The sequence below is a fragment of the Taudactylus pleione genome, unplaced genomic scaffold (genome assembly GCF_031769625.1).
Source record: "Taudactylus pleione unplaced genomic scaffold, aTauple2 ptg000518l, whole genome shotgun sequence".
Lineage (NCBI taxonomy): Eukaryota > Metazoa > Chordata > Amphibia > Anura > Myobatrachidae > Taudactylus > Taudactylus pleione.
Window position 1 is genome coordinate 7,933,303 of NW_028284920.1, and position 25,534 is coordinate 7,958,836.

The 25,534-nt window shown below is 44.7% G+C and overlaps 1 protein-coding gene across 2 annotated transcripts in view; it reads left to right on the plus strand.

The window, feature by feature from the left end:
• The window catches only part of STYK1 (STY kinase 1), a 53,493-nt gene that overhangs the window by 10,843 nt on the left and 17,116 nt on the right, over positions 1-25,534 (plus strand). Inside the window, exons 1-3 of one of the 2 annotated variants that reach the window (XM_088450492.1) lie at positions 2,843-3,156; positions 21,179-21,277; positions 24,090-24,218. In XM_088450492.1, coding sequence (XP_088306618.1) covers positions 21,208-21,277; positions 24,090-24,218 — 199 coding nt within the window. In that variant the 5' untranslated portion in view covers positions 2,843-3,156; positions 21,179-21,207. Of the gene's footprint in view, positions 1-2,842; positions 3,157-21,178; positions 21,278-24,089; positions 24,219-25,534 lie in introns of those variants that run through there. The other variant, XM_088450493.1, reaches the window with a different exon arrangement.

The following is a 25,534-nucleotide window of genomic DNA, read 5'->3' on the forward strand; positions in this document are numbered from 1 at the left end:
TCATGGGGAGGGCCAGGGAAGAGATAGGGGCAGCCAGGAGATGCTGGGGATAAAAGAAGAGGAGACTACAAGTGAGAATGATAATTAACAGGAAAATTGACATGCCCAAACAGCGCCCCCTGCGGTGCCCTGTGCCATGGCACAGGTTGCACCACCCTAGTTACGGCCCTGGCAGTCGCAACGGCGTGCGACTCAGAATCAGCCTCGTGATGAGGGCAGTCACTGTGTAATGAGGGAAATATTATTTTATTAATATATCATTGTTTTCATTTTATTAAGAGATCAATATTATTTATTAATTGTATTCAAGGGGCAATATTAATTGTTTATTGGTGTTTACATATGTTTTTTGATGACAGGGGAAGTATTTATTATTTTATGATGTGGGCACAACTTATGTAGTCATAAAATAATAAAGGTTGCCCTATCATAAAAACATATTTAAACATAGATCATCATAATAATAATAGTAATACTTATAATGCTCTTTTAATAAAATAAAACAAAAATTTTCTCCCCAATAAATTAGTAAAATACCATTTTACTGATAAAAGAATTATCCGTGTCACAGTATGTCCCTATTTATGCAAGCCATAATGATTGGCCTCATAAGTGTATTGTGATTCTTCTCCTGTTTGGTTGGGGGGGCAGTTTTACTCACAAACATATGGACGTCGACGGTGGTTTGCATAACTCCATAACACCGCTGAATAGTGAGGTCAGTGGTTTGGTGCTTCAATCTGCCGGCATTGGGCAGTGGTTTCCAAACCCCAGCAAAACAGCCACTTAGTGAATTTACCTCTGGATCTTTTAGAGAGGATTTATTTGCAAAGCAACCGACAGTCAGACATCATTTGGGGGAGGTAATGAGTAGTGACGGCAAAAAATGCAGGCCAGTCCCGCCAGTTCCGAGCATGTTGTAGCCTGTGGCTCCGATCCCATATGCAGATAAAGCTGTTCTGATGTATCAGCTAAGGCCATTCTGCATGACCATAGTACTACTCACTGTGTAGTACTCAGATGGCTGATTGCGCATTTGTACGTACTTGCTTGGATCTGCGAAGCTGTTGGTGGGTGTCTCAATGGGATGTAGTTATCCCGACAGGGGAAGCCCAATAAGGGAGTTAAGATAGGCGTAGAAATATCGACACCTATCTTAATCTCGACGCCGGAACACAGAGTGGACAGCAGGCCGAACGAGGTAAGTCCAAGGCGTACTTAGTGTTAGCCGTGGGGGGGGCTAGGTTTATGTAGCGTAGCGGGTTTAGGATTAGTTTTTTGGGGGGAGGAGTTTAGGGTCAGGCACCCTTAGGGGGAGGGTTAGGGTAGGCACCACTGGGGGGGTTCAGATTAGGCACAAAAGGGGGAGGGTTAGGTTTAGGCACAAAGGGGGGAGACTTAGGTTTAGGCACTAACGGGGAGGGTTAGTGGGGTGGGGTGAGGTGGGGTGGGGGAGGGTTAGGGTTAGGCTACAAGAAGGGAGGGTTAGGGTTAGAAGGGGTGAGGGTAAGTATACTTAACCGACCCCTGTTGGGATACCAACCATCGGGATTCCCCTGTCGGTATTCTGACAGGAGGCATCCCGACAGCCAGCATTACATACCCATACCGTCTCAATACATTTCCTGCCAGCTACAACATTGGCATATTTTCGAATAGCGGTTGCGTGCGGGATCACAGCTGCGAATGCATTAGCGTACATCTCTGAACCAGGCCCAGAGTCGGACGGTGCTCCTTCATGTCCATATAACCAACAGGCTACTGAGATGTCAGGTAGCCTAGGCCAGGGTTGCCGACATTTGGCTCCCTCCTTCCGGGAGGGAGCTGTCGGGCAACCACAGGGGGGACGTGCCGCAGCGAAAAAGGGGCATGACCTGGAGCATAACGCTGAGATTAATGGCATTGTGAGGCAGGGGGCGGGGCTACGATGACGCGATTCAGCGCAAATCGCGTCACCGGTCCCACCGCTGACGGAGTTTATACAGCTGGCTTGCCTGCCTCTCCTGGGGGCCGGGAGCGGCACCCGATTTTCAGGAGGCTCCCGGTCGAATCGGGAGGGTAGGCAAGTATGGACTAGGCAGCAGAGGCGTGTGGCTACCTCTGCACTGTGATGCCCTTGCAAAGGTCTGGGCCCAGGTAATTATTACACTACACCACACACACACACCCCTACACATGCACACACACAGACACACCCCTACACATACACACACACAGACACACATCTACACATACACACACACAGACACACCCCTACACATACACACACACAGACACACACCTACGCACACTCTCTGCTTCTCTGGTCACCATGGCTGCATGTGCAGCTCCTACTGTTATAGAGCTGCATGTGCAGCCTGGGGTGGGTCAGTGTGGCCATGCCCTTGGCCTCTACGCACTGCACCATCTTCTGAAGACTCTGTGGGCACAGCCTGGGGCGAAACCCAGAAAAAAGCAGCTGTATTGGGGTCTGGAATATTCTAGTGGTCCTGGCTATACCTGGAGCACAGATACTCTTAGTTTGAATTTAAAAGGGAATGCAAAATACGCAGATGTTGCAGGCCCAAAGTGTTGTGGATTAAGAAGCTACTATTACTGACTAATCTGCACATATGTGTCTGTGGGGTTATTATGTCCTTGGTATCACTAGCCCATGGCAATAAAACCCCATCTCTAAGCAACTATATCAAAAGTCCACTTGGTTTCCCAGCCGGCGTTGGTAGTAATTTTTTTTTTTACAGAAGTACATATGTGATAGTTCCTTGTTCCAGTGCTCTGTGTGTTGCTGTCAGCGTGTTACAAAGACTCTGATGTGTGATGTATGTCACTGGAGTTGTATAAAGCACATTGGTGCCCTGCAGCTGCACCTTGCACACTGAGAAGGAGGTTTCTCACCCTGTACACAGAGAGGGTGGGGAGGCGGTCAGTACATCAGAGCCAGAAAGACCCGTCAGACAGGTGTGAAGTCAGTGGAAATGTGATCACAGACGTGTATCCTGGGACCTTCCTGTCTGTCTGAAGAGCTCTACAGTGGAGAGTGTCACAGAGAAAGAAGCACATACAGTGCCGAGCATACAGTGCCGAGGGACAGTCCATAGCATAATAAAGGAATATTGAAGACCATGATCACCAGTAAAGGGCACAGATTACATACAGGTAAGCGTTTGGGACAAGAAAGTAAAAGGAAACACAGCTCGAAGACAGTGGTTTATGCTGTACACATGTATCATGTGGATGAGGATATATATTATAGTTCAGTCTCGAGATTTGTACATAAACACAACAGGAAACAAGAAATACGTATGATACATATATACGCATATATTCAAGGCAAAGATACATAGAGTTCATTAACTTTATTGTCATGTTTTGTTTTGTTTTTGGTTTGTTTAAAAGTTTTATTACCAATAGATAAACATTGGTCTCCATGAGGATACATACACAGACACCGATACAAACTATGAGTTGGATGTATTAATACTGATGTATGTACGTAAGTATGTATGTATGTATACAGTACACATGGAAATTATGTCTGTGTAGCATATAGTTTATTTTGGACCAGTACCCTGTAAATCTTTCATTACAAAGTATCTCCTATCTCATTTACGTTTGATGTATATAGAGTAGTTGTATTGTATATGACTCCCTAAAGTGTGTGAGTGCCTCCTTAAATATTTAATAATATTCCCATACTATCTCTATGGTTTGTGTATGTTTTCTCCAGGTTTTGTGGCAATCATCAGGCTGCACTTGTTTCCCAGAGTGTAAAAGCATGCGGGTAGGTTAAGTGGCTTCTGAGATAATTGTGTGCTGGAGTATTCACTGTACACTACACGGTGGCAGAAACTGACTGCAATTATTAAACAGTCCCTGTAAAATGTTGTGCAACACATATATATATATATATATATATATATATATATATATATATATATATATTGCACTATATTATATTAGTTTTAAATATGTGCAAAGTCACAGGTGAAGCACAACCGAACTTGGTATGAGAAAAGGCCGCATCGGAGCCCTTCTAACACAGATTCAGACTCAGTCACACACAGATATACAAATGTCATACAGTAAATGCAAGCTAGCAATGTAGTTTTGCCACTTCCAGTTGATTTATTGGGATATACTGTAGTCAGGATACCGGCGGCCGCTATCCCAGCCGCCAAAATCCCTACACTAAAAACCCGTCATGGGACTAAAGATAGGCGTCGAAATCCCAACACCCGGCATACCGAACGAAGGTAAGCCGGATGTCTTAGGTTCTAGACAACGGGGGGAGGGGGGGGGGGGCGTTGCTTTAGGAACCCACAGGGGGGGGACTAAGGGATAGCCTAACCCTAACCCAGGAGGGTTAGGGTTAGGCTAGGGGAAGGGGGGGTTAGGGTTAGGCACCCCCCAGGGGAGGTTAGGATAAGGCACCCCCCCCGGGAGGGTTAGGTTTAGGGTGCAGGAAGGGGAGGTTAGGCTTAGGCACCAACAGGGGGAGGTTAGGGTTAGTCACTAAGGGGGAGGTTAGGATTAGGCACCACTAAGGGAGGATTAGGGTTAGGATAGTGAGAGGGGAGGTTTAGGGTACTTACCACCCCGTGTCGGGATTTCGAACCATCGGTCTTCCACTCTCGGTATTTCATCCGGCGGCTATTTAGCTGCCGGCATTACATACCGATTCCGTTTTATTTATGTGAATAAAATGCACATTTTCAGCGAGAAAGACACTCGGCCGAGTCTCCTAGGACCTGGCGCACTGAGAGGGGCTATTTGTTGCGACTTGAACAACCATGTATGAGGACACATCTGATATATATATTATAGATGCGTGTGTGGTTGTGTGTGAGTGATATAGTGTAGGAATGTGAGAGGAGGCATCATCTAGGTGTCATAGGCAAATGCAGGGGGGGTTTCCGTCTGCCTGGAAACCCCCCTCCCCAGCCCACACCATGATCACAATAGAAATAGTAATGTAATAGAATTTTACTAGTGCTGCATTTTCTTCACAGTATCACAAATGAAATAATTAGCACCACCTGTGGATCTTTCAACATGTATCAGTCAGTAATAACCTGTGCACCAACTAGGAGATCTGGAAAACATTCACTGTTAGGGATGTGCTGCTATAGAGCCCAATATGTACATATATGTCCAGGGCAGTGCTAGGTTCTTCTGCTGCTCCCCCGGACTTGCTCTAATATTCTGGAATGGTGCCCACATCTAAAATAAAAAAGTTCAGCTCAGGCAGGATGACCCTACTGCCACATTAAATGGCTAATTACTGTGATTGCTGGTCCTCTATACGCTAGATAGAATTATGACACACAATTCCCTTTGTATGACGCATATTAAAGCTGGATAAGTGCTAATTCTACCCTCTGCATGGACTGGCCACACTCGCTCTAAAATCAAGCATATGGAAACTCCCCTCTAGAAATCCTGTGTTTGCCACTGGATGTAGTAATTTAAAGTTTCAAAGTTAAAACATTTGTAAAATGTAGAGTTGGATGAATAAAGTATAGGCCTATCTGTGTAAATCTCTACATGCCTACATATCCCTCTGAAGAAGTATATAGAAGAATTAAATATGTTGGTAATTTATCCTAAAAACTGGGTCCCCCCATGTTTTTGTCAGATACTGTAAGCTGTTTTTGTGATGTATGTATATTGGCATATATGTTTTTGTTGTGTAATACTGTAACTCTATTTTTTTCAAACGTATTACACAATGATCAGAGTTTCTCATGTTTTTCTGTATTGCTAATATGAAATAATTGATGAAATAAAAAGGACATCACTGTATCCAAACATATAGCACAAATAAGACTATACATAATTCACATCTGGTACAAATCTACCTTTATGTTTGTTTGAGTGTGTTCATTGTGAATCTTTATATTACTACACTTAGAGGGCACCTCTTCTCACATTCATTTACTAGGTACAGCTGGTCCCATCCTAAAGACTCGCTGAAACCCATACAAAATGGGGACAGTGTTTGTTTTCCCAAAAAAAGATGAAAATCTGACTTACTGTAGGACATCATTTGGGCATTCTTGCAACATTATTTTAACTTTTCTCACTATCGTCATATTTACATATTTATATTTATTTTATTTAGATTTATTGTTGTGTTTGCATAGAAAGTTAAGCACGTTTCAACCTTTGTAATTATGTATATAACATTATTTAAGCCCTACGCTCGCCTCACAAGCTTCCTTTTCTCTAGCAATCTATGGGAACCTCTTTAATAAGCCTTTCATTCCCAACACTCCACAGAGACTGCACTGGTAAAGGGGGACAATGACACTGATAAATCTAACGGTCATTATTCATTTTGTTTTAATACTCCTGCATCTCTCTTCTCCATTTGAAGCTGCTGTTCACTCTCTCTTCATGCAAACACCACATTCCCTAACTTCATGGGACAGTGGGCCTGAGTCAGACCCGCTCGCGAGCGCTCGCAAGCGGGTCGATGGTGGGGTACTGTGCATGCACGGCGTGCGCACGCATGTGCAAGCCCAGGAGCGAGAGAGAAATTCTCTCGCTTCGGGACTCACTACAAAAGGGGCGGCTGTGGATGTTGATCTACAGCTCGCCTTGTTTTGTAGGCGGGGAGGGGGGGGGTGGCTACACAAACAGAGGCGTTCCCGAAGGAACGCCTGCTGTTTGTGGGAGGCACTACTGGCATCACCAGTGATGTCAGTGGAGAGCTTCCTGCTTTGTTAGAGCAGGAAGCTCTCTGGGGCTTGCGACAGACGAGACCCTACCACAAGGGTCTCGTCGCAAGCCCCGATGGTCGTGACCATCGCGACCATCACCTGGCCGCTCGCAAAAGCTTAGCGAGCGGCCAGGAGGCTGCTACAAAAGAAAAAAAAAAACGCCCTGATTCAGAGCGAGCGCTCTTAAAGAGCGTCCGGCTCTGAATCAGGCCCAGTGTCTTAAACTTTTCTTCATCCTACATACCCAACTGCTCCTTCAGTGTTTGTTTCTTTGTATCCACTAACATCTCGCCTTTCCTGGGCACAAGTATACAGAGATGCTCAAAATACCATTAAAAGTGAGGTATTACAGGTCGTTATTTATTTTAAAAAAAAACGTTCCAGGTAATATCTGAAATTTACCCCTGTTGTGTCTGCAAATTGTAAATGGGATAGGTATAGACAGAACAGAACAAAATAGCAGAAAAGACTTGCCAAATGATAGAGTTGGCAGGGAGATTAGTGTAAAGAAAGCCTATGGCAATTGGTATTACAGCTTGTGTTCTCACAATTGATCCAATAATAACCCTATGGTGAGAAATAATGGGAAGTGCTAGGACACAAGCTTAGTTTTCCCTAGGAAGATCGGAGTGACTCAGGTAAACGTATCCTGGGGAGGGCCTGACAGAGCTGACAGGTAGGAGAAAAGGTCAGGATGAGACAGCTAGATTCTCACACAGCTCTTCTCCCACTCACCACTTGTGTGCAGGACAAGTAGGACAAGATCACGCTGATAGGGGCTTTATGGAAGTCACTTGGTTAGTATGTATGTTTGTTTTGTGTACTCTTTGCTGTTATGCTCAGGAATGTGATCTGTCAGTGTGTATATGTAATCAGTATGCACTGGCATGTGAATGTAACAATTATTTGTGTTTATAGCTCAATGACAAACAAAGTTTGTATACAGTATGTTCCCACTCCATGGGCCTGTTAAGCTAGGTACACCCTGGGCGATATATTGGCCATTCAATCGAACGTCTGATATATTGGGAGGTGTGTACCCCCACTGTATCTGTGAATGACGTCGTTCACAGACATATCGCATCGGCTGTACAGCCCATCGACCTAGTGTGTACCCAGCATTAGCCTATTGTCTCTCACATACTATACTATAGCTTTGGTCACTGAGGGGGAGAAGTATCAAACCTTGGAGAGAGGTTACGTGGAGAGAGATAAAGTACCAGCCAATCAGCTCCTAACTGTCATATTACAGGCTGTGTTGGAAAAATGACAGTTAGGAGCTGATTGCTACTACAGCATGTTACCAGTCATTGGTGTTTGGCACAGTAGCTGTGTATATGTATATCACCATCTGATAACAAAGTAAGCATGTTATTTCAATTATAAGGGTATAAGTTCCTTGCTCAGTTTAAGAGGTCTAGAGCTCCAGCATTTTCACTCGGTGACCTCAAATATTATCATGTTAATATGGTTGTTTATACACATTACATACGGAAACTTGTAGCTACATTCCCTACATTGGTTAACACAAAGTTGTTTTAGGTGATAACTTCAGCTAGATACTGTATCTTTCTTTGATTAGTGTGATCAGTAATAATAATAATTGATTGATTGCAAGTCAAGCAACTGCTAATTCTTGTAAATCTGCTGTGGAGAGTAAAGGACAACAATTTGCTTCACCCAGTTGTATCCCCATCATAGCTGTTTATGTCAATTCTGTTGGCCGTAGTCTTATATTATATTTTTTGTTTGATTTTCTTTTAAGTATTCAGAAATGTTTTGAAAAACTTAAAATTATATTTTGAATTCAGCAATCCCACATATTTGTTTGTTCTTTAATTTGCGAAGCATACATCTGATTGCCGTATGTTATACAGTAGCTGGCTTTCCTGTCAGACACACATACGCATGCACGCACGCTCACAGTGAAAACAGTGAAAAACAAAGCTCAGAAGGTAGTTCCATAGGCTCTCTGCTCATTACATCATGTGCCATGTGGCTGTGGTTGCCATGGTAGTCACATGACACTGGAAAATCTGCAGAGTTATCAATCCTTAATAGCAGTCTCAAGAAACAAACCATGTAAAAAAGTAATTATCAAGCTGTTTCTTACAACCAGCCACAGTGATTTATGTAACAACAATTTTTTATGGGATTGCTCCATTAACAAGATCTTAACAGAATCCCCAAATTTGACAAATGATTAACATTTTTAATGCATCCCTCTTATTGAAGAGTTAAAATTAAATGGTCAATAACAAGAACACACCAAATATATATGAATTTAATTGAATTAAATTGCAATTATTATCAATCAAAACAATGTACAGTAATAAGGATTGAATGATTGAGTCAGGGACTAGGAATGTAGGACAGACTTTAAAACAAATATGGCAGTGGGTGTTGAGTAACTTCTGAGAACTATTTCTATGAAAGCAAAGCTGTAGTAATATTTATAGATATGTATGTTAATCCTCCTTACAAAATATGTAAATTTTTCTAGCGGTATATTTCATCCTTAATGGATTTCTGTATATACTGTAGGTAGAACTAATAATGATGTAAGTAGGGCTAGGAATACTCGTTGACACGTGCATTAGGTGCTTACAGAAGAATCTGGCCAGGCTTGTCTTGAAAATAAGTGTTCAGGCATGTGCTACTTTTAGCAGGTTACGTGTTGTTTTTTATATACATGTTTTGCATTTGCATATATTATATGTAAACAGAATTTGAAACATATTTGACTTTTATTACTTCAGAAGGTATGTTTTATATGCCTGGTGGTAAATCACCTACTTATTTCAGTTTATTTGAGGCACACTCCATTGTTATTTGAAGTAGCCATAGTGCAACATTAAGTGCAACATTTATGAAGCCCATAAAGTTCATAGGGCCTGATTCTGGGTTGAGCGCTATTCCGTTGCTCGCGCAGTTGAGCGTCACAGCCACATTGCGCACACTGGGCCTGATTCAGAACTGAACGCTCTGAGCAGAGCGCTCGCTCTGAATCAGGGCCCTCCTCCATGAAAATGGAGCGGCCTCCTGGCCGCTCGTATAGCTGTGGGTGACCACCCACAGCATATGCGAGCGGCCAAAAAGATGGTCGCGATGGTCTTGACCATCGCGACCATTGGACTTGCGACGGAGACCCTGCGGTAGGGTCTCCCTGCCACAAGCCCTGGAGTGATTTTGGCTCTATCAGAGCCAAAATCACTCCCACTGACATCACTACTGATGTCAGTGGGGCCTGACCCAGACGGTAGGCATTCCCATGGGAACGCCTCCGTCTGGCAGGCAAACCCCCGGCACGCCCGCCAAAGGGGGCGTGCTGTCAATCAACATCGACAGCACGCCCCCTTTGGTGCGAGACCCGGAGCGATGGAAAGCCCGTCGCTCCCCGGGTCTCGCGCATGCGCACGACGGAGCTCCCTCCGTCGTGCGCATGCGAAGTGGGGAACATCGACCCACTTGCGAGCGTACTGACACTCACGAGCGGGTCTGAAATACCCCCTCTGTGCGAATGAATTGCGATGCTGTGAGGATTCTCTCGCAATTGATTGACAGAAAGAGACTGTTTTGTGGGTGGTGACGGGGAGTTCCAGCAAAACACGGGCGTGTTGAGCTGTTTCCTGGGCGTGTACTAGCCAACATCTGTGATCGTGCACGCAAAGAACAAAGTTCCAGTGTCTCAATTACCACATCCATTCTGAGTGACCATAGATTCACTCAAGGGGGTAAATTTACTAAAGTGAGAATTTTTTGAAGTGAGTTTTAGAAGAGATGTTGCCCATAGTAAGTAGAGATGAGCGGGTTCGAATTTCAGAGATCCGAACCCACCCGAACTTAGGAGATACGAGGCAGATCCGAGTCGGCTCAGGTTTCCCGCCTCACTCGGATCTCAAAACGAGGCAAAACGTCATCATCCCACTGTCGGATTCTCGCGGGTTTTGGATTGTATAAAAGGTCCCGTGATCGCCGCCATTTTTTTTCATTCCGGCTGTGGAGAGTGAAGAGAGAGAGGGCTGTGAATGTGCTGTTGCTAATGCTGTGCATAGGGGCTGGCTACTGTTGTCATTGTCACTCAGGGGCTGGCTGCTTATGTCCATAGGGGGCGGGGCTGGCTGTTGTCCATATATAGGGGCTGACTGTTGACCTGTCCAATCCATAGGGGCTGGCTGTTGTCCATAGGGGCTGGCTGTTGTCCATATAGGGATTGGCTGGCGGTTGTCCTGTCCATAGGGGCTGGCTGTTGTCCATAGGGGCTGGTTGGCTGTGCTGTCCAGGGGGTGCTCTGTCCATCACGGGTGCTCTTCACCCCCAGTGTGAAATTTTTGTAATTTTTTTTTCTGTGTGCGTGTGTGCGTGTTAGCCACACTTATCAGCAACGTAGGTGCGCAGGGGTGCTGTACTGCCTGTGTCTCATTTATCAAGGGGCTGCGGCCTCGCTCATTGGTGCTTCCATAATCACCCCCCCAGTGTAAAAAAATGGAAAAAAAAATTTGTGTGTGCGTGTTAGTTTATCGGCAGTGTAGGTGCGCAGGGATGCTGTGCTGCCTGTGTCATTTATTAAGAGGCTGGTGCCTCGTTCGGGGGCTCTCCCCCTCAAGTGCCCCAAAAAAAATATTTAATCAATCAATGTGTTTTTTTGTGTGTGTGTCAGGGGTGCTGCCTGTGTCGTTTATCAAGGTGCCTCGTTCGGGAGCTCTCCCTCCCAAGTGCCTCCGCAAAAATAATAAATTAATCAATCAATCAATGTGTTTTTTTGTGTGTCAGGGGTGCTGCCTGTGTCGTTATCAAGAGGCTGGTGCCTCGTTCAGGGGCTCTCCCCTCCCCTTCTCCCTCATAAATTTGCTTTGGAATAAAATTTTTTATTAAATTTACTACCAAACCCTTCCTGTCCCTGCCTTCAACTACATACATACTCCAACTCCCTCAGGCCTCTCTTGAATAATAAAATCATTTGTTTCCTGATGTGCCATGTTGGAAGTTGAACTGCCACATTTTTGTGCCGCCCACTGCTGCCGCATAGCTAAGTCAGCCAGCTAACTTGCTGACTAAGAAGTAAGCATCAAGAAGTAAGATCTACTTCTTCATGAAAACACACTGATACTTTTCAGAAATTGTATATAGACAAAGAGATTAATGGCCTTAAAACCAATGCAGGGAAACATTACTAATGATCCCATTTGAATGTATATATCTCTGTTTTTTTTTTTTTTTATTATTATTATTATTATTATTATAACAGCATCATATCTACAAGACAGAGGAGCATGTGATGGGCTCCACCAATCGGAGCTCAGCACATGCTCCTCTGACCCCTCTGCAGAATCTCATGGGTTTTACCCAGTAGTGCTTGCAGTGTGCCCCAACCCTCTGCATGTAGCTGCCAGGCCTCATTAACACTTGAGGCTCTTCCAGCCTGCTTATTGCATGCTGTGGTGGTTGGCAGGCAATGCTTTTTATTATTTTACTAAACCCAAAACTTTGGGATTGTTGCCTCTATTCCCGGGATTATATTGCTGTCTTTAGTACTATATATGTTGGTTACTAATGCTGGCTGTAGTGCTGTATAGGGGGTCACTAATGCTGTCTGTAATTTATTTGGGTCACTAATGGTGTCTGTAGATTATGACGGTCACTAATGCTGTCTGCATTATATGGGGGTCACTAATGCTGTCTGTAGTGTATGGTGGTCACTAATGCTGTCTGTAGTATATGGGGGTCACTAATGCTGTCTGTAGTTTGTGACGTCACTAATGCTGTCTGTAGTTTGTGACGTCACTAATGCTGTCTGTAGTTTGTGACGTCACTAATGCTGTCTATATTATATGGGGTCACTAATGCTGTGTGTAGTATATGATGTCACTAATGCTGTCTGTATTATATGGGGGTCACTAATGCTGTCGTATATGGCGGTCACTACTGCTGTGTGTAGTTTATGGTGGTCACTAATGTTGACTGTATTATTTGGGGGTCACTAATGCTGTCTGTAGTACATGGTGGTCTGTCTGTAGTATATGATGGTCACAAATGCTGTCTGTAGTATATGGCAGTCACTAATGCTGTGTGTAGTATATGTTGGTCACTGATGCTGTCTGTAATATATGGCAGTCACTAATGCTGTCTGTAGTATAAGGCAATCACTAATGCTATGTGTAGAATATATGACAATTGCTAATGCTGTATGTATGGTGGTCACTAATGCTGTCTGTAGCATACGGTGGTCACTAATGCTGTCTATAGTATATGAGAGTCACTAATGCTGTCTGTAGTGTAAGGTGGTCACTAAAGCTGTCTGTAGTTTATGGCAGTCATTAATGCTCTCTGTAGTATATGGCAATCACTAGTACTGTCTGTAGTATATGACAGGATGCTGTATGTAGTATGCGGTGGTCACTGATGCTGTCTGTCATATATAGTGTTCACTAATGCTGTCTATAGTATATAGCAGTCACTAATGCTGTCTGTAGTATATGGTGGCAACTAATGCTGTCTGTTGTATACAGTATGGTGGTCACTAATGCTGTGTGTAGTATATGGTAGTCACTAATGCTATCTGTAGCATACAGTGGTCACTAATACTGTTTGTGATATATGGCGGTTACTTATCCTGTCTGTAGTATATGGCAGTCACTAATGCTGTGTGTAGTATATGGTGATCACTAAAGCTATCTGTAGTATTTGGCCATTCACTAATGCTGCCTGTAGTATATGGCAGTCACTAATGCAGTCTGTAGTATATGGTGGTCACTACTGCTGTCTGTAGTATATGGCAGTCACTAATGCTGTCTGTAGTGTAAGGTGGTCACTAATGCTGTCTGTAGTTTATGGCATTCACTAATGCTGTCTGTAGTATATGGCAGTCACTAATGCTGTGTGTAGTATGTGGTGGTCACTGTTCCTGTCTGGCATATATGGTGTTCACTAATGCTGTCTATAGTATATGGCAGTCACTAATGCTGTCTGTAGTATATGGCGGTAACTAATGCTGTCTGTTGTATACAGTATGGGGGTCACTAATGCTGTGTATAGTATATGGTGGTCACTAATGCTGTCTGTAGTATAAGGTGGTCACTTATGTGGTCTGTAGTATATGGCTCACTAATGCTGTCTGTAGTATATGGCAGTCACTACACTGATACTGTATGTATTATATGGTGGTCCTATAGATACAGAATTAACATTGCTACGTATAGGAGCATTTCTGTACACACAGCAAATCGAACCTTGAAGTGTATGGGCTACAGTAGCAGAAGACCACACCAGGGGGTAAATTTACTAAACAAGCAGGCGCTTCTCGCCGTGTCTAAGCATGACATTTAAAACAGCAATACTATTCAAGGTATAACATGCCATGTTTTGCTTTGAATGGTATTGCTGCTTTAGATTTCCTTTAAATACGCCAAGAAGAACCAGCTTTTGCAAGCTGCCACTTAGTAATTTTACCCCTAGGTTTCACTCCTGACAGAGAAGTACAGGAAACCGGGGATACAGCGAGCATAAGCTCATTAAACCTGGACAGATACAGATCAGAAATATGTTGCCTGGTCTTGTGAATGATATGAACCCAATAGAGCACATTCAGGATTTGGTGAAACAGAAGATTTGTAGCATAAATACAGCCGACAGATCTCCAGCATCTGCGTAATCAATGTTCCCCACGTGTTGGGATCTGGCTCCCAACAGCGGCATCCGAACTGTCAAATTCCTGATGGATTTTGGTAAGTATTTTTGTAACCAAAATCTTAACCGTTACAGTAACCCTAACCCACCCATCCGCGGCCTAACCTAACCACCCCGTCATGCAGCCTAACCATAACCTTCCCCTCTAGCAGCCTAACCCTCCCCATAGTGCCTACCCCTAAACCTAACCCTAATTTGTACCATCAGAATTCTGACCGTCTGAATCCTGACTGTTGGGATCCTGACTACATCCCGTATCCAGCACCTTGTTGAATCCATGCAAAGAGTAATTCTGCCATTCTGGGGGTAGAGGATGGGGGTGGTATCTAGTAGTAGAACGGTGTACCTAATAGAGTGGCCACTGAGTGCATGTAATTGTGATTGCATGAGATTTTATTATGGCATTATTCTCTGTATTTATTACATGCATGCTCTTGATTCTGTGTCAGATGTCCGTAAGATTGTTCTAATATACAGCTCTTGCTGCCCAACCATTTCCTAACATGCAGACAATAAGCAGCTGAGTGTTATTCCCCTATCCTTAATCCCTACACTCAACCCTAACCTCCCACTAGTGCCTAACACTAATCCCCCCCATGGCCTAACCCTAACCTCCCCCTAGTGCCTAACTCTAAGCTCTCATCCTACAGCCTAACCCATACTTGCCCACTCTCCCGGGATGGTCGGGAACCTCCTGAAAATCAGAAGGCATCCGCTTCCCCCTTGCAAGAGGGCGGTCCGGGGGAGTCCAGGACGCGATTTGAGCTGAATCTCGTTGTCTTGGTCTGGCTGCACAATGCTGGTAATCTCGCAGTCACGCCCCCGATCCGCTCCCTCCAGCTATGCCGATCTAGGCTGCCTCCTCCCCGAGGCAGCAGTAACATTGTGGGCAAGTATGGCCTAACCCTAATCCCTACACCTAACCTTAGCCTCCCCCTAGTGCCAAACCCTATCCCCCCATTCCTCAGCATAACCCTAATGTCGATTGTCGACATTCCGAGAATGTTAACATGTTGCCTGGCAACATTATAAGAATGTCCATTTTAAGAATGTTGGCATAACATTCCAAATGTCATGTCAACATTATGAATGTCTACATTGTGATTGTCGACTTTATGACTGCATGCCGCTGGAACCATTGTTCATTTACTGGATACTCTTATAAGAGAACTGTGATACAGACAAAACTGTTTTAGGAATTCTTGTATAATGTGAAATTATAGATGCAGATAAAAGATCTGATATTTGGTTCAGTGACGTCTTCTGTTCCTTTAGCTTCTTACTTTGTATTTACTCTCTGTTACAACTGTCAGCTATGTAATAAACACTGTTCTATATATATGCATTTGGATATATTAAATATACATAATGTCCTTCTCAAGGGCATGTAATACTTGTACAACTCCTTTGTGTCAGTTTCACTGATTATATAGGGAAAGCTTCTCTCTAACCTGATAGCTGGTAGGCAGGTCTCCTGGACACTATTGCTACGTAGTGAATAAAACATAAAGAGCCACCTGAAGGAGAATTGTTGGAAGTGTCAGTGACTCCGAGACATCCTGAGACACATGAGCTGTTTACACTGTAACAGGAAACTTCTGCGTATTGCCAGTGACGTCTGCTGCCGTCTCACACCCTATATTATGTTATGTGTTTATGGCTTTATGTTCCAAATCTTGGTATACTAGCTGTGGGTGAGGTGTGCTAGTGGCAGGTATAATGATATCCTTTCTGCATATGGACAGGGTAATACTTAAATATAGTACTGTATATCACATAAAGGTGCACATCTCTGGAAATAAAGGTCCCATTAATCAAGGAATGTGTTGTAAATTTAAAAATAAACACTCCTTATTGCTGCATATTTGTAATGGGTTTTCAGGGCTATTACTTTACTTCCAGGCTTAACGCATCTGCACAACTGCACATGCGTATCCATAGGCAACAGCGTAATGACGCCATTGGCATTAGCTAACGCAGGCAAGCTTTAATACTGTCCTAAAGTGATAGCAAGATCTACTTTATACTGTTGTTTTTACCATACCACCCAAAAATTGGACTTTCTAAATCGGGATCATGTTAGCCTCGGGGTAGGGGGCACAGCCTAATGGCACACCCCATTTTCATCGCTCTATGAGCATGCCCAGCGCTTCCCCTATGCCCAAATCCCTTTCTTCAGTTGCCTTATACCGGCAATTGTCATGGGGAGGCATATGGGGTGTAGTTTGTCCATGCACACATGATAATGGTGGCATGTTGGTGGCAGACAGAAATGTCTGCACTTCAGATTAGCTCTGTATCTTACCATTTACATAATCATCTTTTCATAACCAATATAAAATTGTTCAATGTTTGAGAAGTCATTGGGAAAAGACTTTGTAGTGCTGAAGAGTCATCATCATCATCACACCAAGGACCGGGTTCTTCTGAAGAGTCAGTGGCATACTAGTACAGTCCAGCTCCTGGACCCATTGACTTCAACTGTCATTGCTGTTACCATCTCTGTTCTTCCTTTGTTGATCTCTGCCGCGTTGATCTCTTTGGTGGCAGCAGCTGTCACCACAACTGCAAACATGGTGAAAGGTGTCCTGACTGCCATGGCCAACAGTAAGCATTAAGTCAAAGAAATATACCAGTCACAGTTGCTCCGAGCTGTTGTATACCTACAAGAAAGAAAGGGTAGATGTACTAAGCCTAGGAGAGAGATAAAGTACCAACCAATCAGCTCCTTGTTGTCACTTTTGAAACACAGCCTGTAACATGACAGTTAGAAGCTGATTGGTTGGTACTCTATCTCTCTCCAAGGCTTAGTACATTTACCCCCAAAAAGAGTAAAGGTGCCTACACATTAAACGACTCGCAAACGATGCAATGTCATTAATAACTTCCCTTGATCTCCCTGGCAGCTCCCTGGCAGTCCTGAACAAACGATATCGTGTTCATTTTGACAAACGATCTACTAACGCCCTATCATGTGTCCTTAACGATTTCCAGTGCATCGTTAAAGAGATTGCCAGATCTTACCTGCAGTAGGTAAGATCTGAAGATACAATTAACCACCCGCGAGACCGCACATCGGATCGTTATCGCACAGTGGAAACTGCACGATTTGCACAAATTTTAACGATTTATCGTTACGATGCATCGAAATTGTGCAGATAATCGTCTAGTGTGTGGGAGATTTCTTAAGCTATATGACGTCATGGTTGACATTAGCTGGCTTAAGATTTCTAGAATGACTGGTTCATCTTTCATGTCTCCTCCTACCACTGCCTCTAACCATACCTAGCCGCTGGTAGCTGCGGGGAAATATAGGCCTCTAGTATACAGTATGCTTTAATGATGGTGGCTTATAATGGTGCTCCCTCACAATGGCCACTTGCACTTTCCCCACCAGCAGCTAGAATTACTCAGCTTCCTTATGTATCATTTGTTCCTCACACCTCTTAGATTGTGAGCCCACTTGAGTAGGGCCATCTGTATCTTCTCTTTAATTTCATAGTACATGATTTGTTTGCATTATGAGCTCAATATACAGTGCTGCGTAATACAGTATGTCGGTGAATCAAACAGGATAATAATAATATAATGATATTATTCATTGTCCATATTCCCCTCCTTCATGTGCCAAAATCCTCAGGGGTGAAGGAGGTCAGCTCCTCTGAGCACTACAACTTTAACTGGCTCATGTGTTTGGTTCATATTAAAGATAATGGGGCACATGCTCAATTTATTAACAAGATTGGATGTCAGAAAACTGAATTTCCGGTACAAAGGTTGAATTTGATAAGATAGATGAAGGTTATAGTGTATTGCACATGTGCCATATTGGGAAATGTTACAGACAAAATCAAACAAGTTCATGTCACAGCATGCCAGGGTTGCCTACCCTCCCGATTTGGGCGGGAGCCTCCCGATAATCGGGTGCAGCTCCCGCCCCCCCGGAAAGGCAGGCAAGCCTCCCGGCAGCCGGCGATCCCCCCGACTTCCCCCGCAACTTACTCTTAACCCCCGCTTTGAGGGCAGCCAGTGACGCGATTCACGTCATTTTGACCCCGCCCCCTGCCTCACAATGCCTGTATTATCGGCATTGTGTGGCGGGGCCAAAATGACGCGATCGCGTTACCCCGCCCCCGTGACGCCTACAAACGGCAGGCACCCATCCGGACACGCCCCCTTTTCGGCCACGCCCCCCGCTGCCCTGCCGATCTGGCTGCTCCCTCCCGGAAGGAGCAGCCAGAAAGTCGGCAACTATGCAGCATGCTGTACGTGCAAACAATACAAGTAGTAATAATAATATAATAATAATAATAATAAAAAAAGGTTTGCTCAAAAAGGACTTGATTCTGAATCCTAAGGGGTGAGTTTACTAAAGTGAGAGTTTTTAGAAGTGGAGATGTTGCCCATAGCAACCAATCACATTCTAGCTATTATCTTCTAGAAGGTGCTAGTTAAATGTTAAGTAGAATCTGATTGGTTGCAAAGGGCAACATCTCCACTTCTAAAAACTCTAACTTTAGTAAATGTACCCCTAAGTGTCCATCTTTTACTGGTGTACAGTGTGCGACTTTATGCTAATACCGGTACAAGTCCTTCCCTGGTGTACATCTGAGTGTCTGCATGTGCAAAGACTAAAACGCCCACTTTGAGCATCTTTAGACGCTGAAATACAGCTTGGCACGTTTTTAGGCACAACCATCGATCGCACCATGGAAACTTGCACCAGCCATACTGTATGCTAGGTGCAGAATCTCCATCAGAGCAGGGCCTCCAATGTGAGTGATTAAGTGTCTGAAGGCCTGTTTCAGAGATGTACGCAATGCGGATATTTCCATAGTTAAGTGATAATCGGACAACAGCGAATGCTCCGTGGTCGCACTGTGGACGTGCCAAGGTACCTTAGCGATGCCGCTCGCAGTGAGGATTTCTTTGCAAAGTGATTGACAGTCAGGGTCAGTTTGGAGGCAGTTACAGGGAGTGGCAGCTAAAACGCAGTCATGTTGGGACCACTTTTTGGCATGTCTCAGCACCCCACACTTAAATCCCGTACACAGAAAACATGGAGCCAGTGTCTTACTTTTCACGGCCATTCTGCGCAACCTTAGGATTACACAGATGGTCGCTTATCAAAGGATCTGAGACTACCACTGCGTGGTTGTACGCACTTGTTTGGATCTATGAAGCCACCAATGGGCGACTCAATACATTTCCAGGTGCCTGCATGCATTAGCATATTTTTGCACACTGGCTCCATACGGAATAGCAGCTGCGATTGCATTAGCGTACATCTCTGAATCAGACCATGGAGTCCGCAGCCCTTTCAGCGAGATGCCAGCGACACTCCAATAACATGCTCATAAGGCGTTATATCTGCGTCCGCATAGCCACCTCCCAGTCCCTGCCCAGGAACCCCCAATACATTTCCAATATACTTCTGAGACCGTGCACCTCGATCAGTCTTGCGATCTTGTATGCATACAGCACGGGACGCATGCACTCAGTGACTTGTATGTACACAGGACGGGACGCATGCACTAAGTGACTTGTATGCACACAGCACGGGACGCATGCACTCAGTGACTTGTATGCACACAGCACAGGACGCATGCACACAGTGACTTGTATGCACACAGCACGGGACGCATGCACTCAGTGACTTGTATGTACACAGCACAGGACGCATGCACTCAGTGACTTGTATGCACACAGCACGGGACGCATGCACTCAGTGACTTGTATGCACACAGCACGGGACGCATGCACTCAGTGACTTGTATGCACACAGCACGGGACGCATGAACTCAGTGACTTGTATGCACACAGCACGGGACGCATGCACTCAGTGACTTGTATGCACACAGCACGGGACGCATGCACTCAGTGACTTGTATGCACACAGCACGGGACGCATGCACTCAGTGACTTGTATGTACACAGCACAGGACGCATGCACTCAGTGACTTGCATGTACACAGCACGGGACGCATGCACTCAGTGACTTGCATGTACACAGCACGGGACGCATGCACTCAGTGACTTGGATGCACACAGCACGGGACGCATACACTCAGTGACTTGTATGCACACAGCACGGGACGCATGCACTAAGTGACTTGTATGTACACAGCACGGGACGCATGCACTCAGTGACTTGGATGCACACAGCACGGGACGCATACACTCAGTGACTTGTATGCACACAGCACGGGACGCATGCACTCAGTGACTTGTATGCACACAGCACGGGACGCATGCACTCAGTGACTTGTATGCACACAGCACGGGACGCATGCACTCAGTGACTTGTATGCACACAGCACAGGACGCATGCACTCAGTGACTTGTATGCACACAGCACGGGACGCATGCACTCAGTGACTTGTATGTACACAGCACGGGACGCATGCTCTCAGTGACTTGTATGCACACAGCACGGGACGCATGCACTCAGTGACTTGTATGTACACAGCACGGGACGCATGCACTCAGTGACTTGTATGCACACAGCACGGGACGCATGCACTCAGTGACTTGTATGTACACAGCACGGGACGCATGCACTCAGTGACTTGGATGCACACAGCACGGGACGCATACACTCAGTGACTTGTATGCACACAGCACGGGACGCATGCACTCAGTGACTTGTATGTACACAGCACTGGACGCATGCACTCAGTGACTTTCCAGCCGAAGTAAAATTCTATAAAAGTGTAAGTTATTTCTGCTTCTATTTGTGTTAAACATGTCTTTTATTTGATCCTATATAGATTGTAGCAAGTAACCCAAGTATTTAAAAATGGATGACGAGCATTACCGACCTCCTGGACGTACCCTGCTGAACTGTTCCGACACAGATCAACTCTGCCGTAAGTTACAGTATATCCAATCCTTTACCAGCAATAATCATATTCTATATAGCATTCATGGCATTACTCAGTAAGTGGCCACAGTGGCCACAAGCAAGGGTGTAACTACAAGAGTTGCAGTGGGTGCAGCTGCTATGGGGCCCAAGCTGAGAGGGACCTATCTTCCTTGTTTGTCCCATGATTCTATGGGAGATTTTTTGCCATTGGGCTGGACATGGGGCCCATAAAAATGTTGTTAGTACCCGCAAATGACTAGTTATGTCCCTGGCCACAGGCATTTTATGCTGCTATAGGGACTGCGACACACATTTTCAGAGTAAAATGTATAGCTATTGTAGCATGAAAGATAAGACATACATTACATTGCTGTTGATAACCTTCATCCTGTTACTTGTTATAGGCTTGTGTGCCAGTAATGAGACTTGCTTATATAAAAAACTAGGATAGCTTTTCCCAAGGGAATCATGATAATCTTAAAATCAGAGACCTGCAATAATACAATTATATAGCTATAATAATGCAAAAAGGGGTTGTGTTGTCATTCAATTTATTGTATATTATGTTTAGGCCTCCACCGAAGTACACTAGGCCTGATTCCGAGATTTACGCTAATGCAATCGCAACTGCGACCTCTTACGGATCGCATTAGCGAAAATTTGCTAATGTCTTCAAAAGCCTCTCCGAGCATACGAGCGCCCACTGCTGCCTTCTCATATCTGTCCGACGAATCACATCAGTGTACACATCGGGAATATTGACGCAGATCGGGAAGCCACGCAGCTTCTGAGTGAAGTTTGACCTGTCTCAAACACTGCGGCTCTCCTGACGGATTCGATATGTAATGCCGGCTGTCGGGATGCCTCCTGTCAAAATACCGACAGTGGTATCCCAATGGTTGGTATCCCGACAGGGGTTGGGTAAGTATACTTACCCTCCCCCCTTTTCCCCCTAACTCTCCCTTTTTGTAGCCTAACCCTAACCCTCCCCACCCCACCCTGCATCCTAACCCTCCCCGTTAGTGCCTATACCTAAGTTTCCCCACCTTCGTGCCTAAACCTAACCCCCCACCAGTGGTGACTAACCCTCCCCCCCAAAAAACCTAACACTAACCCCGCTATGCTAGCAAAACCTAACACTTCCCCCCGCAACTAACTCTAAGGGCGCCCCGGACTTACCTTGTCCGGGCAGGCCTCCTTCTGGATTCCGGTGTCGGGATTAAGACAGGCATCTGTATTTCGATGCCTATTTTAAATCCCTTGTCGGGCTTCCCCTGTCGGGATTTAACTACATCCCCTCCTGACAAGTAGAGAGCTCTCATGCTGCGAAGGAGATCGTAATGGCTAATTTATGCACGCCCATCAAATAGCATTTAAATGGTCCCAACACGCCTGAATTTTCTTTGCCAACTCCCATTACCTCCCCTAAATGATGACTACCTGCCACTCACTTTGAGAGTGAATCCTTGTATGAGTGTAATCACAAAGCAATCACTGCATGTGCACAGTATGGCTTTCATGGCCAGTGCCAGATTAAGGCTTGTGGGGGCCCTAGGGCAACTAAGCAACTAAGTAACACACTAACACACACTGTATATACAATAACACATACATACATACATACACATATGCACACACATACACAATGGGCCTGATTCAGAGCCGCTCGTAAGCGGACGCTCGTTCGTTCCGAGCGATGTTTGCCCAGCTGCGCATGCGTACGGATCGTAATACGCATGCGCGAACCATTCAGTGCGGCCGAAAATCGTTTGTTCGCTAAATAGCGAATGCCTGCAATTTTGAGTGACAGGAGGAGGCGTATGTGGGTGGTAACAGAGGAAGGTGCTTGAAAACGGGGAGTGGAGATCCGAACGCAGGCGTGCTTAAAGGTCAAAATGGGCGTTTTATGGGTGTGCATAATTAATACAGCAGCGTCATTGACCACGTCACTGGGTTATTTTATAGTCAGAACTGCTCGCAAGATTGTGGTAGGAAAAACCAACCACAAGAATAGCGAGCAGTTCATACGCTGGTCGATGTACTCGATTAATCTAATAAATAGCGGACATGACGTAGGATGCGAACGGCCAGGGGGCGTAGTTATCCAAAACCGACCGCAAGATTTGTTCGCTCGTTCAGACATGGAGGCGTGAACAGACCGCAAAGAGCGAACGGTTCATTTGAATAGCCACCCCATTTTCCTGAACGACCGTCCGGAAATAGCGTCCGGCTCTGAATCAGGCCCAGTATACATATACTAACACGTATACATGAACATATATAAATAATAAAACAGTACATATACTGTACACACTTACATTCCATGAAGCTGCTGATCAGACATTAGGCCACGTCCCTTCTGTCCCGTAATGCCGTGATTCGCGGGTCATATGGGGGCGGGGCTTGTGATGGCTCTGCCCCCATTTCGGCAACGGAAGGGGGAATTGGTCCATCGGGGAAGGGAGAGGGGGGGTTGTTGGATGTGGTCTAAGTACTCACAAACCCCCCCTGCATGCTCTAGTTGTGGGGGCCCCTCTGTTTGTGGGGGCAACAACCGCCCCTGTCGCCCTCCCCTTAATCCGGCCCTGGCAATGGCTAAAATCGCTTAATCTGCGTAAATATTGGCATTGCATAAATCTCAGAATCATGACCATTATACAGTGATATAATCACAGACCGTGTTGAGTGGAGGAATGGTCAGAGCAGCACAATTAAATGAAAATAATCTACTACCTCTGACTGGCAGGAGGCACACACCATAGGTAATACCACTTGCAGAATATTAAGCTCATATGACTTGTTTTTTTCCTCTCTAGGTGTCCAGAACTATCAGTATGAGGTGATTGTGGTCCCTGTCTTCCTAGTTGGGATTACTGTCATTCTGCTCTTCATTATTCTATATTTCCGGTATTGTGGGAGGAAAGCTAAAATGAAGCATCCACAAGGTAATTTCATTTCTTAATGAGGTTTTTCCAGCTCATTGAAATATAAAAATATCTATTTAAAGAAACAAGATGCTGTATGAAGACATGACTATGAAATATGTACACGAGAGTCATACAAGATTAATTACTTATAAACCCTTTTTATCCTGTACAACAAAGTACAGATGAACATTCGTCACAGAGTTGTTGCAGGGATTAGTCTCATCCTTCTGTATTTGTGCATGGAATGTCGGATTGTTCACCAGGGTTATTGTGCCACTATCCACATGGCCTGTTCCATTATTAATAGTGCTACAGTAACTCCAATAATAGAAATAATTGTATAAGAGTGAGCCAAAATCCGGGGCAACTAAGTTGTGGAGGCCCTCTCCAAACCACACGGAGACCTTCCCCCCCAAGCCACATGAAGGCTAAACCCTACACCCCACCCCTGGTTACTCATCTGACCTCCTGTTATTCCGGAAGAACGGCTCCCGTGTCACGTGACGCTAATGAACCTGAGGGGACTTTGCACTGTATGCAGTAGAACACAAATCCGTGGCAGCTGAGCCCTCATCCAGGAACAGGTGCTGCTGGACACCTTTTCTCTGCAGGGTCACACCGACCCTGTGTGGGGGCCCTGGGGCGACTGCCCCTGTCACCCCCCTTAATCCGGACCTGCCAAAGTCTACATAAATTCAAATAATGTTAACTATTTTTTTTAAACTAAAGTCAGTACATTTATAGTATAGTACCACCAATTTACCTGTATAATAAACCTGGAAATAATTTACAGTGGATTACACTAATTAACAGCCATATTATATAAAAATCATATAAAAAGCATTATGTCTATAAATTTAGCAAAGCAGTGTATAATACTGCAATGTTGCCAACATGAGAATCCTCACTCATTAGGAACACAAATGCCCCATATAACCTATGAGATATATTGAACAAATAAAACTATTGTTAAAAACAGATCTCCCCACTCAGCTGTATATATGTCCAATCAAGAGTAACTGTATCAACTTCATAGATGTTAAATCACAGTCCACTTTATCAGAAAGTAATTTCTACAAACGCCAGATAAATTATAATTTTCTGACGCGTTTATCAGCTAAAAGCAGTTTCTTCAGAGACATTCCTACTTCATAATCTCCAGAAACACCCCATTAGTGATATGTGCTTAGTTTTACAAATTGGGGAATACTGCACAAAGGCCTCAACCTGAGTCGAAAGCAAATCCAAATGCGGTTCATCTAGTAATTGATAGCTAAGTGCACATGCGCTGCACCATACATATGCGAGCACACACATCTTGATGTAGGCTCTGT